General features: G+C 33.3%; 1 protein-coding gene across 3 annotated transcripts in view; it reads right to left on the reverse strand.

Annotated features, from left to right (window-relative positions):
* Positions 1–7921: 7921 nt before the first annotated feature.
* Positions 7922–13522, reverse strand: part of USP15 (ubiquitin specific peptidase 15) — a 117606-nt gene continuing 112005 nt past the window's right edge. For all 3 annotated transcript variants that reach the window (XM_061206271.1, XM_061206270.1, XM_061206272.1), the window contains 2 exons: positions 11676–11764; positions 7922–8363 (listed from right to left, as the gene is read on the reverse strand). In XM_061206271.1, coding sequence (XP_061062254.1) covers positions 8181–8363; positions 11676–11764 — 272 coding nt within the window. In that variant the 3' untranslated portion in view covers positions 7922–8180. The remainder of the gene's footprint in view (positions 8364–11675; positions 11765–13522) is intronic.

Consider the following 13522-nt stretch of genomic DNA (forward strand, 5'->3'; position numbering starts at 1 on the left):
ACTGTTTCACTTCCCAAATTAGTAATTTGTACACCTATCTTTGTATATTCCAACCAAATACTATACAGTATCTTTACTATTTCAATGTGCTTGAGGGTGATTTAGGAACTTCTATTTTGGGACAGCAGTAACAACTCATCCAGGCTTATTAATACTATATAAATTGTGGGCTCTCATGGGGATGGGGTCTCAAGGCAGTGTTTGTTTAAACATAGTACCACTATACAGGTTGCTTGGAAGCAATCAGTAGGTAAACTCTCATTAGTATTTAATAACTCTGAGACCCTTCTCAGAAGACGCATGAAGACAAACTTGGTGACTACACTGTTGGTTAATACAGAGGCAAAAAGGATCTAGATCTAACTTTTGATAGTTAATTCTCCTGGAAAACCTTGGACTCAAGAAAAATGGACAATCTTAAGGGAAACTAGACTTCAGAATGTTGTATATGTGATACTAGATAAGGAGGCTATTAGCCTAGTCACAGAATGGTTACTTTGCCATGGAAACCAGACAAAAACTGGGTTGGAAGACAGATTTCTTTGCAATAAAAATGTCTTTAGAAAATATAAATGAAATGTTGCTATTCTTTACATTTAATCTTGAATATTCTAAATTCCATAAATACTGAATTTATTATTCTTAATAATACGGAATTTAGAATGTTACTGTATTTTAAACATATCTATTTCTAATGCACATTCATAAGGTAAATTTACTTTGAAAGCTTTAAAAATACTTACTCAGTAATACATCAGGGATAAAACAAAATCACAGTAATACAGTGATGCTTCAGATATTGAGGCAAATCCTTCATTTAATAATTATCACATTAGGAACACATACTATACCCAACACCATCTTAGCATCTATGAACAAGACTCTTCCATCAGATTAATTCAGTCTAATGGGGGATGAGAGATATGCATAGCCCAAGGTGACAACTGATGTGTCAGGAAGAGCAAGCCAGTGTATGTTGGGATTGGTCCTGAAGAATGTGTGTAGGAGTTTGCCTGGTAGGAGATAAGGCAGACCATTAAACAGAATAGTATGTGGGAAAGCCCAGAGTTGTCAAATTGTATATGTTTGAGGGAAGGTGAGGAGTTGGATAAGGGCTAGTTCTCAATCTTTTCCCTCAAGCACCAGTTGAACAGGCAATATGGGTGGAATAATTGTTACCCTATTCTTTGTTCTCTTGCTGAAGAAAGCTTATTGGAATTTGAGTGTGAATGATATTGAATAATGATAATTAGTCTCATTTGTAAAGAGAGAACAATCATTCCCACACTTGGGTGTACTTCTTTGTTAGTAATAATACCTGCTGCGTTCTTCATAATGATCAGGACACAATTTATACCTCACAATTATTCTAAAAGGTATGGTAATACTCAGTGCCAGGAGTGAATGGCTTAGGTAGATGGGGAGTTTGGTTTCCTCACAAATAACTATTAGTAGCCCTCTACCACAAGTAAACTGTACATTCCAAGAAAAACCATGTGCTTGCTGAGCAAACATGCAGTTTTAAGAGTCTCACACTTCCTTCTACTCAGACTGTTCACCCCAAGCCCTCCTAGATGGAAATTCTGGAGCTGCTCTAGTTTGCAAATTGGGAGTCAGAGAGGTAACAAGACTTACAGAAAAGTGGTAGGCCCAGAACTCAGGTGGTTAAAGTCCTAAGCCTATGTTCTGAACCACTCTTTTACTCATGGAGGGTTTGGAGGAGGACTTTAAGCTAAAGAGAGGAATAGAATCTGACTTTTACTAATTATATCCCAACAATAAAAGTCATAACCTCTGGAGTTTGGATTTTACTTCACTCAAATGATTTTACATACTGATTAATAAAATTGGGAGGAAAAGACAACCTAATCCATGACTGCTGAAGGCAGAGAAAAGGGTTTTAAGTGTAAAATGTTTAGTTATGCTCATAAATAGCTTTAAAAAACAAATCTGTTAGTATGTAACTGGATTCTAGTATCCGTGATGAAATTTTAATTTTCAAGCTTACCATCACATTAAGACTTCTGCTCCAAGTCTTTTAGAGGAGCTAGGAGAACATCTTAAAAAAAAATGAAAAAACAAATATTAATTTGATCCATCCTACTGGTTATTCTTCGGCTAAAAATATATACTTAACAATAACTTTAAAAGCTGAATTTGAGCCTTCAATTGAAGAAGTCTTTCATCAGCAATGATACAGCACTCTAGTTGTCCATAACAGGAAATATGCCTTATTTTGCAAAACCTCGAAGTTTATACCTCTATATCCATTAACTCTTAATCCTCGCAAGAAACTGGTATCATTTTATGGTTTAGAAAACTAAAATTCAGACGCCAATGACTTAAGAGCTAGCTGTGGGGAAACGGTTTTAAATACAGAATGTTTCTACCCTATCTCACTGTCTCCCAACAAACATCTTACCCAAGTATTCGTGATTATTGATGTTTACTGTTTGAATTTGCAATATTACAACTCATACAATAGATACATGGCACAAAATTGAATGATATTGTTTTATAAATCGAGGAGTTTTATCTTACTAAAGTCACTCAATATGAGTCCTACAGGAATAAAAAATGTACTATCAATAATTTCTCCATATTTACAATTTATTTTTTGGTTTTCTTAAGTGAGGGCAATTCTAAAATAATTCATATATGCTTGGAGGTTGCTCTGTCTTAAGTAGTTTTCAGGACACTGATAATTCACTACAGGAGTTAGGGAGCTCAGGGGATGAACAATGATCTGGACGTCTTGAACTTCTTTGGGAAATGACTTAAAAGGTCATGATGTGATTAATTCTGACGAACTCAAGAGAATTTTAAAATTGCCCACTTCATATAATCAAAAGATTGTTTTCAGTATAGAGAAAAATGAAATATTTTCACTACTTACAGGGAGACCTCAAGGTCAGAAGAAAAGCAGGCCAGATGAAAGAGTGAAGGCACACATGTAAGGCCAGACTAAGAAGAACACTTTAATACATGAGTCTAAACTATTCAAAACCTAGCATACCTAACAATCAATGAACAGAGGAGGAATAAGGAGTTACAATGCCTGTTAACCTACAATATTCTTTCATAAAGTTTAAAAGAAAAACAAAATAAGTTTTAATGAGAAACTTCAGTTTGAGATATTACAGAGTTTAAGAATCCTGAAAGGTTTTAACTAAGAATTAAAAAGCAAGGTGATACTTAAGGTTTAAAACAGTCTGGGAAATGTAAAGAATTTGTCATTACTGAGAAAAATGTAAGAATACACATTATGGGAAAAGACTGTTGGGATGTTTCCGTATTTATTGTTTTACTTTTATGTATGTAGATTTAACTCCAGCTAGCAATGGACTTGAAGGTCACAGCAAATAAAACTATTTTTTTGTTTCATCAAACTATATAGAACTACAAGTTCCTGATATGAGGGAAAACTTTGAGCAAAATGAGCACCAACTTCAACCATGATTTTCTACAGTAGAACATAGTTAATTACCAAAACAATTTAAACATTTAAAATATTTGATTTTGTGCATATTGAAAATGTGCAGTCTTATTTTTACAGCATTTCCATTTAAAAGAACAATTTCCAAAGAGATAGCTGTATTTTTAGCTGCTTTGTATAATCATATGTAATAGGCATTTCTAGAAAAAAAATGACATCAAAACCCATTTGACTGATTTTTCTCTCTGTCCTTTGAGACTCTAGTCCACAATATTATGTCAACTCTTGATTTTCCCTGAATGGTTTATCCATAACCCAGAGTCTTTCCCCTTTCACTATCCTGGCAATTTCCAGGCTTCCAAAGATAGAGCTGGTTATAATTAGACCATGGTATGATGTAGTGTATGTTTCCCAATGCATATATTTGCCAAAAATAATTTTTGTACTGTCTGTTTTATATTATCCATTTAAAAATTCTTTACCCCATCATTAGTGCAAATAAGGCCTGATCAATATTTGAATTTTTACTTTGTACGTTTTACATGTATATTTTATCTTCCCGATTCTGATATTTAAAAACCTATTCTATGCTGATTAAAAATTTGAATATACCTAATCCAGTTTTAAATGAAAGTGTTATCTGAGCTATTTTGAAATTCTTTTGCTTTAATATATGGTAAATATGAATTAAACACATGAAAAAATATATAGAATTGAAATGCCCCCAACCTAGAATAATGCTTATAAGAAAAATTATACATGTTTCTCATTAAAAAACTCTGATAATGAAACAATAGACTATATATATAGCTCTACAACTTAATATATGTCAGCAAGAATATAAATACACTCTCCTTCCCCCTTTCTCTATCCTCTGGCACTTAAAAAAAAGTATTTGTGAGTTATCAACATAGTTACCCTTTCAAGAGAAGCTGTTTCAAATAAAAATTTAAAAAATTACTTTATTGTAGAGCAAAAAATATGACCAAAGATTTCCACTATTCTTCTTTGGCTTCAGAAATAAAATTTATTTTCCTTTCCTTCTTACTCCTCTGAGATTTTAAAGACTTTTGGTTCCTTCCCCTTGTATACAAGAATTCTCCACATTTCTACCTTAAAAACTAAACTGGAGAGAATGTGCTCATCTATACTGCACAAGCAAAGATCAGAAGCATAGCTACAAGTAGGGAGGATGGGAAGCAGGCAGTAATGAAACGTATTGTCTGTAAAGTACTTAAAGATCATAAAACAGACTAAAAGTTGGCTTACTTTTTGTTATCACCATGTACCAGTGATAGTGTCAGAGACAGTACATTCTTCTCTGGGGTGAAAGGTTCCTACTGGCATGTCCCCCCCTCCCCGCTTCATAAGCCACTGAAGGAGACTCTACTTATTTTATCTCATAGTCTCCTGGTTTATTTCTCATAAGATGTCCTCACCTCAATGAAATTAGTTGATGAACAAGCACTGTCCTTATACTGTATCAACGGCTTTGACACTTAACTAATTTTCTTCATGCCCAAACCACTGTTTCGTGTGGCTTTATATCTACCTGCCAGAAAAGCAAGGACAAATATAGGACTACTAAAAGAATACAGATTATAAAAGAAAGCAAGATATTTAAAGAAAACATTAGGCTGCAGCTTTTTCATATAGATTAATTAAAACTAAATCATAGGTGAAGAAAAAAAGTCCTGAAAATCAGGGTTGCATTTGGGGAAATGTAAAGAAGGGCACAGTTGAGTTAGATGAACAAGGAAAAAAATGCCACATTTAAAATTTAATTAAAATTGTAATAAATGTATGTAAGTTGAACAAAGTTAGTTTTAAAAGGGAATGGTTAGTCAATGTTCCAGCTGGTATTTTTCTTATTCAGTACTCAAATATTCACCTGAAGTTACTTTTGGGAGCAAAGTTATTAGACTTCAAGATGACTTTGTATTCAGACTGAAAAAGTCAGTAATGAGTATACCACATAGCTTACAAAGCACCTTCCCATAAAATGCATTATCTTGTTTGAGCTCCAAACAATCCTGTGAGTCAGACACTATAACTAGTGGGAAGCAGCACATGTACCTGAGGATAGAATATTGGCCACCACATAGTATCTACCACATAGCAATTGCGTGAACTTGGGAATATTGGCTGCTTTGTACCTTGGTTTCTCCGTATGAGAAATGGGGATGATGAATGTTCCTACCTCGTAGCTATTGTGGAATTATATGAGGTAATACACGTAACACTTTAATATAGTACCTGGTCCATGAAAGTGCTCAATAAATGCTCCTATTATTATTTTACAGGTGAAGAAACAGACCAGGAGAGATTAAATTCAAAGTCATGTGATTACTAAGTAGCAAAGCTAGAAGCAGAATTCTAGACTGGATATATTCCTACTACCCTGTACTACCTATGAATATCTACTTTTAATTAGAGTATGGATTAGCCTTTGCACTATTTTTACAGTTTATCTTTTTGCAGCTGAAAATGCCATTTGAGTTTGACAAATTCAATGGTATTATTAACATCATTTTCTTTTCTTTCAGTGGGAATATAAGTTAATCACAGGAAAAAGGAATGGTCTCTATGGACAACTAGGGTAGAGACTACAATCTAGAGCTAGAAAAAATTTTGTCTTTTCTTTAAACCTCAGAAAAATGGAAATAAAGTTTGCTAGTTGGTAGGTAGCAGAAAGACTGCAAACTCTGTGAGCACAGGGATATTTGTTTACTGCTAAATCTCAAGACTCTAGATTAGTAGGTATACAAACAAACATTTGCTCAATGACTAAATATTTAAACTGAAAAAGTCAACTTTAAAACATGTCCTTAACAGTAGGATTTACTTAGCTATGACATGCTTTCCTTTCTATTTTTAACTGTATAACTAAAAAGTCTATGGTCACCTACCATAAAATAGAGGATTTTTATTAAAAGATTCAGAGTAAGAAATAAAAGACTAAATAAGGCCTTGAATAGCTTTATTGAAATCTGTATAAATAAACATGCACATTTCAAATGTAAACTCAAGTGAACTCAAGTGCAGACAAAATTTTAACCTCTGTCATGCAGGAGGTTAGTTTACATTAAAAAAAAAAAAAAAAAGAAAGAAAAAAAAAGAAAAGAAAAGAAGAGGAAAAAGGAAAAACCCAAAGCAGCTTTAAAAATACCAGGATGAAAAACCAGCTTTAATATCACGGTATAAAGCAAAGCCATGATCAACATACCTCATTTATCCTGGTCAAATGCATTTCTCTTTCACTTTTAAATGCTAACATAAATAAATAATTTACCAAAATGTGCACTCACAGAGTGAACTTTTATTTACAATACACAATTTATAATCTATTGTATTTGATTAGTTCAAGTGAAGAACATTATACTTTTTGCTTTAATAACAGTGGGACACAAAGCAATTTCTCAGGTAGTCGATATGTGAAATGTGCCCCAGCATTTATTTTCTATTAAAGGCAGTATTGTATGCCAACTGACAATACATTCTTTCAACTAGATCAAAGGGAAAAAGCAGCAAATGAAAAATGTTTCAAATGTTCACACATATTTTTGGCATCCTGGATCCTTGAATGTGGTGAACTAAAATAAAATTCAAGGTTTGTATACTTTATATACTGTACAGGTTCTGACTCTGGAACATGCAAATGCCAATTCTCTTGTAACAAGTTACCTTCTGAGAAAAGCTGTAAGGCTATGGTGAATTCCATCAGGAACACACAAAGAAAGTTAACAGACCTACCTGTAAAGCCAATTGTCCATTAGTGATTTAAAGGCCAGTATATGAAAAAAAATTCTCATCTAAGCTTGATGTAATTATTACTATGGATACAGAATACTATTAAGTTTGTCCTTATATTACAATACGTGGGAGAGCTAAAAGTTGCCAAATTACCAAAAAATGGGGTAGAGAAAAACAGACAGCCAAAATTTTAATTTTGGACCAACACCAGATTAAAGATATGCATTTTAAAGTAAGTCAAAAAGAATTTGAATATCTAAGGAATAGATCCCAATAGCAGTAAAAAATACTTACATTTAACTGAAAAGTGACTTTCGATGAAGTGTGAAATCTAGAACCTGTTTTCCACAGTAGTAATAAGATGAACATAACATTCTGGATTTTTTATGATACTACAAAAGGAAATAACTTTTTCAAGATTATTTCTTGTACCATGATTTGGTTTTATAACAGGCCCACATTGACTACCAGGTAAAGATTTGAAAATTTGGTTTTCCAAGAATACTACTGCAGTATTTATGCCACATGGATACCGCAGCTAAATATCATAGTAGTATATGTGGCAGCTTAATGCACATGAATTAGATTATCCAAAAACTAAGTTCAGCCATAGTTTTCTTGCAGTATTATTTGAGCAAATAAATGACCAACATCCACAAATTTAACGTTTGTCATCAATTAACTCACATCCAAAAAATTAAAGAAAACATAATTCATCAAAACAGCAGCAAACTTAAAAGGGATTTATTTGTGATTTCCTATATATATTTAGCTTGTAAATACAAGACTGTAAATGTATTAAGAGACAATTTCTGTTAAAGTTTTCATTGTGTTTCACTTCAAGTACTGCACAAGTTAAAATCTGATAAAGGATTTACATTCAGTTATCTGAAACTCCCCATCTCAGACTTTTGTTTAATGTGGTGGGTAACTTCATCATTTTGATACCACCAGCAGGAAAGTCTCTCTTTTATGGCTTCTAGGACTTTCATTAGTTAGTGTGCATACAGTTTTCGTTTTCTATATCATTGTCATTATCATTGCTATCTTCATCACTTTCTAATGGGATGCCTGTGGCAGCTGAAGCACCTTTAGTTTCTCGGTCAAGAGGAAAAAAGCCAGTTCCACTGAAAGTGTCTTGCCTCTGGTAGAAGAGTACATATGCTGCTTTGGACTGTTAAAACAAAAAAAAAAGAATGTTAAAATGGTTATGATTCTTAAAGGTTACATTAAATACAGTACGAATTTTTAGCTGGTAACCAATTTTGGTGACAGGACATAAATCAAGAAAACCACACATGGTCAAATGGGGGTTACTAAAATTGAGTAAATATAAGATGACTTCTATATATAAAGGAAGAATGGTCACTGGATTTAACATTTTTATTCTCTTCTAAGTTAGCTGGATAGATAAATAAATCCAACTGTATCACAGATTAACCTAGTTTCTCTAAAATGAAATAGAATTCTATGCTTTCTTCCCTCCTGTCTCTAAGGAAAAGGTAAGCTTCTTTCTAATAGTAATAACTTCATTCTGTATTTGCTCTAGATTCTAACTTTTCTTACCATCTTAAGGATATTGCTCCATCAATCATCACTGTGTATCTTTAATGAGTCCTTATCTACTGGACTTTTGGTCATAAAAAATACTTAAGTCGTTTCCCATCATAAATCCCTCTCCATTGTACCTCTTCTTCTAGCTGCCATATACCTCTTCCTCTTCCTCACAGCCAGGCTGGAAACAGAAAATCTAATATTCATCATTCACTCTCACGTACACTCCTCAATTCAATGTGACTGCTGCACCCATTCTAATGAAATGGCTTTCACTAGGCTCAAAAACCTATTAACAAATTAAATGGATGCCTTTTTTAGCCAATCTTTCTGTAGCATTTAATGCTTTACTACTCCTCTTTCCTGCATTAAAGCATTTTTGGCTTCTGTTACACCATTTTTCCTTAGATCTTCCATCTCGACAGTTTCTTCTACTTTTCTGTGGGCTCTTTAAATCCTGACCTTCAAAAAAAATCATGTTCTGTCCTCAGCCTACTGCTCTTTCTCAATCTGTATCTTCCCATAGGTGACTCATTCGAACCTATGGTTTTAACTGCTACCTAAGACAGACAATTCAGATTTATAACTGAAGCCAGTTCTCACCCTTGAGTTAACTCACCCTAGTCCTATTAGTCCAATTTCCTAATGGAAATTTCCACATAGCTATTATACACGTATCTCAAACTTCACAGCAAATTTTCTTCCTATGTTTACTATCTTAGTGAATGTTGAAGAGTCATCTTCATCTTCTCCCTCTCTACATCTTTATATCTAATCTTAATCAAGTTCTATTATTTCTATCCATTAAGTAGCTCACAAATCCATTCTCCCCTTGCCTATATACTTACTACCACTACTTGAAATTTAGAAGCTCTTGTTGCTTAACTTACATGACAGCCTCCTTTAATGACCTTTCTGCTGCTTTACTCAGTGCCCTCCAACCTGTCTTCTAAAGTGTTCTTAACACTTAATGTTAAGAAGCAAATTTAATAATGTTCTTCTATTACTTAACAACCATCCAATACTTCTTACAAACTTTAAGAAAAGGTCTAAACAACGAAAAATGTCATCTTCCTTGATCTGAGTGCTAAGTTTAGCCCAAGCCTAATTTCTGCTCCATATCCCCAACAAGAGTCTTTCCTTTCAGTAACACCAAATTATTTGCTGTTCCCCTAAATGCTATATTCTGTCATGCCTCCTTGCTTTTGTAGGTACTGTTCTTTTTGCCTAGAATACCTTTGCATCTTTTGTCTAATTTACCACTATTTGTATCTGCAACGCAGGTCAAACACCACTTTCTCTATGCAAACTTCCCTGCACTGGCCCTGCCTCCTTAAACCCCAAATCAGTTGAGACAGTTGCCTCCAAACTATACAGCCAAGATATTTAATAGTAATTATCATATACAATTGCCAATTCACTTCTCGTCGCCTTTAGATTGTAAGCTTCTTGAAATCACAGAGAGCTGTCTTTTAACCTTGTTTAGAATAAAGTGCTATATATAGAAGGTACTCAAGCACTTGTTGACTAAATGAAGAATTGTCATTGTTAAAATGTAAGGTAACATCAAATTCACTTACTGTATATAAACAAGATATATTATTTATTTGAAAGCAAGATTAGGGCAGTGTTGTCAAATAGACTTTGAAGGACAATGTAAGCAACTTCAGGATGTTTTGGTTGGTAGATTAAAAAGGAGAACAGAACTGAAGAATGAGGGATATGATATGAAATTAGAAGTCTAAATATAAACTGAAAATGTAGTTAACTTAGGCATATATACATTTTAAAAAATATTAAAATATTAAGAGTTCAAAAGTCTTTTTGTTCTTTGTTACAGCTGTAGGGAGATAAGCAACGGTACATAATTTAATATATAAATATATATAAATTATATATACATATATAAAAATATGAAACATCTACAGAGAAACAATTCAAAATAATTTCATATCTGTTCATCCAATGACCAATTAAAACTATGCCAGTAATTGGGCTCAGAAGTTTATTAATTTATTAAATTGAACAATTTTAGTTGAAGACTTTTAAAGCATTATAAACTAAAAAAGTAAAAAACTAGTCTCTGCCCTCAAGGAATATATAATTTGAATCAGGAAATAAAGTAAAGCAGTCAGTGCTCCCCAACATCACCAGAAAACCTCTGTACAGGAAATACCATCACATGAGCAAATACCTTAATTCTCATACTTTGTAATACTGTCATCAACAAGTAAAATTTACAGAAAGGCAAAATTTATAGAATAATAAATTCTTATCAAGCAATTCTTAGTTTTCTTCTTAGAACATACTAGTCATCTGTTCATCAATCAATATCTGATAATAAAAATGTGCTCTGATGGGAAACAAAACAAATGCCAATATTTTGGCTCCAGCTGTGGCTGATAAACTGATGCAAGTGTGAGTAGATGTAACTTCCTAATTTTTCTACTATTCAGAAAACTACAAAGTAACAAATACACAGGGTTAATTTTTTTAAAATCTGTAATTTGTTTGATATAACTATATCATTTTGAGTTTGCATATGTAATTGTCATAAAGGAGAAGACTTTAAAAATCTGAGGTATGGTAAGGCCATTAAAGATTTGTTTTTTTTTTTCTATTTTAGCATTCTGACTTTAAGCAGTCAATGTCTAGAATGTCTGAGCCTATTTTTCAGGGGAAAATGTAATATTTTCATTAGAAAACTCCAGTTTTCATGTTGAAAACCTGAAAAATTTTCATGTTTCAACTTATGCTTCTGTTAGTGGGCAAATTTAGTAGACAGATTTCCACTTAGAGGACAATTTTAAGTTTCTTTAAATCAGAGCAAGTCTCTCACCTATTAGAATTGCTAGAATATAGACTATAGTGTTCCATGGGCCCCTTTTAAACAGTAGGTTCCTTGATTTTCAGGAATAAAAGACACACTTACCACAATCTGGTCTTCAGATGCAGTTGAGACACTACTGTCATCAAAGTAGTACCATTTTCCATCATCTTTATTTTTTGCGAAAGCAGTATCTAATGAAAAAATATAATCGCTTCTGTGACTTAAATGAGCTGTGGTTTCCTGGGAGGGAACCCTCAAAACTTTAAAACCATCTAATATAGGGAATACCTATTAAAATTACATGATAATCATCTATATAAGGCCTATCTATCATGTATTTAAGTGATTCCAATGATTAAAGGTTTTTAGAGTAATTTCCTACAATCTAAAAGCCTATGATACTTTCATATAAGTTGAAATATGTGACTTTTTTCATCCCAGGGACAAACAGGACAGATTTATTATTTTTTAATTCACAGAATAACAATGCTAATGACAATAACTGGTGATTAACATTTATGTAGTGCTTCTGGTGTATCAGGCACAGGGCTATGCACTTTACATGTATTATCTCGTAAAGAAGGTACTATCATTACTATTCTTCTGATTTTAGAGATGGGGAAAGGGAGGCATCAAGAGAAGTTTAATTTGTCCAACAGTACAGCGGTTAGGTAGCAGAGTTAAGATTTAAACTCAGGCCTGTTTCTGATTCCAAAGTTTGAATTTTTAACCAAAATTTAAATTTTCTATGACTAATATTTCTCCAACAATATATATCTCATTGATTTGTTGAGGTTTTTTACACCAGAATCTTTTCCAGTCTTTAACAAAAGTACAGAGCAAAGGAAAGGTAAAAAACGATCAATTGATCTGCACAAATTTTAAAGATCTGCTTTATCTTTAAGTTAAAAAAAAAAAGCCCACTGCTCCCATCCATACTTTGTATAAACTATCCAGTAACTGAGGAAACAAAGTTGCAAAATGTACTCAAAACAATTATTTGCTGTCATAGCTTCTAAAAAGTGACTTTATAGGCTTTGTCTTCTAAATAGTTCTACCCCTCTTAAACAAAATTATTGTTCTTCTGGGTGGAGCCCATTATGGGTTATAAATTTGTCAATCTGAAATCAAGACCACCACACTCCCAAATTTAAAGAAACATATTTTCAGACCAATAAGTCTGAAAATAAAAAGATAAGATTTAACAATAATATAGATTTATAAGAGACAAATCTAACAAAAAGGCACACAGAGTTTGCAAACGAAATCATGGTATCAAAAGAAAGCTAAATTAATATTTGTAATTCTGAGAAAAAGACAAAATGAAAAATGAATGTCAAATTCTGGTAAAAGGAACAATAGAGAAAGAAGAGCTACCCATTTTAAACATAAATGCAACTAATAATGCAAAAGAATTAATAAAACTGTTAGAAGAAACAGATAAATCAACACTTTAGTAGGAGTCCTGACAAATTCCTCTCAGAAAAAGAATGAACATCAAAAATAACCAGAGGGCTTCCCTGGTGGCGCAGTGGTTGAGAATCTGCCTGCCAATACAGGGGACACGGGTTCAAGCCCTGGTCTGGGAAGGTCCCACATGCCACGGAGCAACTAGGCCCGTGAGCCACAACTACTGAGCCTGCGCGTCTGGAGCTTGTGCTCCGCAACAAGAGAGGCCACGACAGTGAGAGGCCCGCGCACCGCGATGAAGAGTGGCCCCCGCTTGCCGCAACTAGAGAAAGCCCACGCACAGAAACGAAGACCCGACACAGCCAAAAATAAATAAATAAAGAAATAAAATTAAAAAACAAAAAAAACAAAAAAAAAACAAAACCAGAGATAGTAATGATTTGAATACAACTGATCAGATTAACTGTAACGGAAATATAGAACTTTATGTTTGAATGGGGAATACGTATGCTTTTCAAGTACACAAACATTTAAGGAAC

This window comes from Eubalaena glacialis, chromosome 11 (assembly GCF_028564815.1).
Source record: "Eubalaena glacialis isolate mEubGla1 chromosome 11, mEubGla1.1.hap2.+ XY, whole genome shotgun sequence".
Lineage (NCBI taxonomy): Eukaryota > Metazoa > Chordata > Mammalia > Artiodactyla > Balaenidae > Eubalaena > Eubalaena glacialis.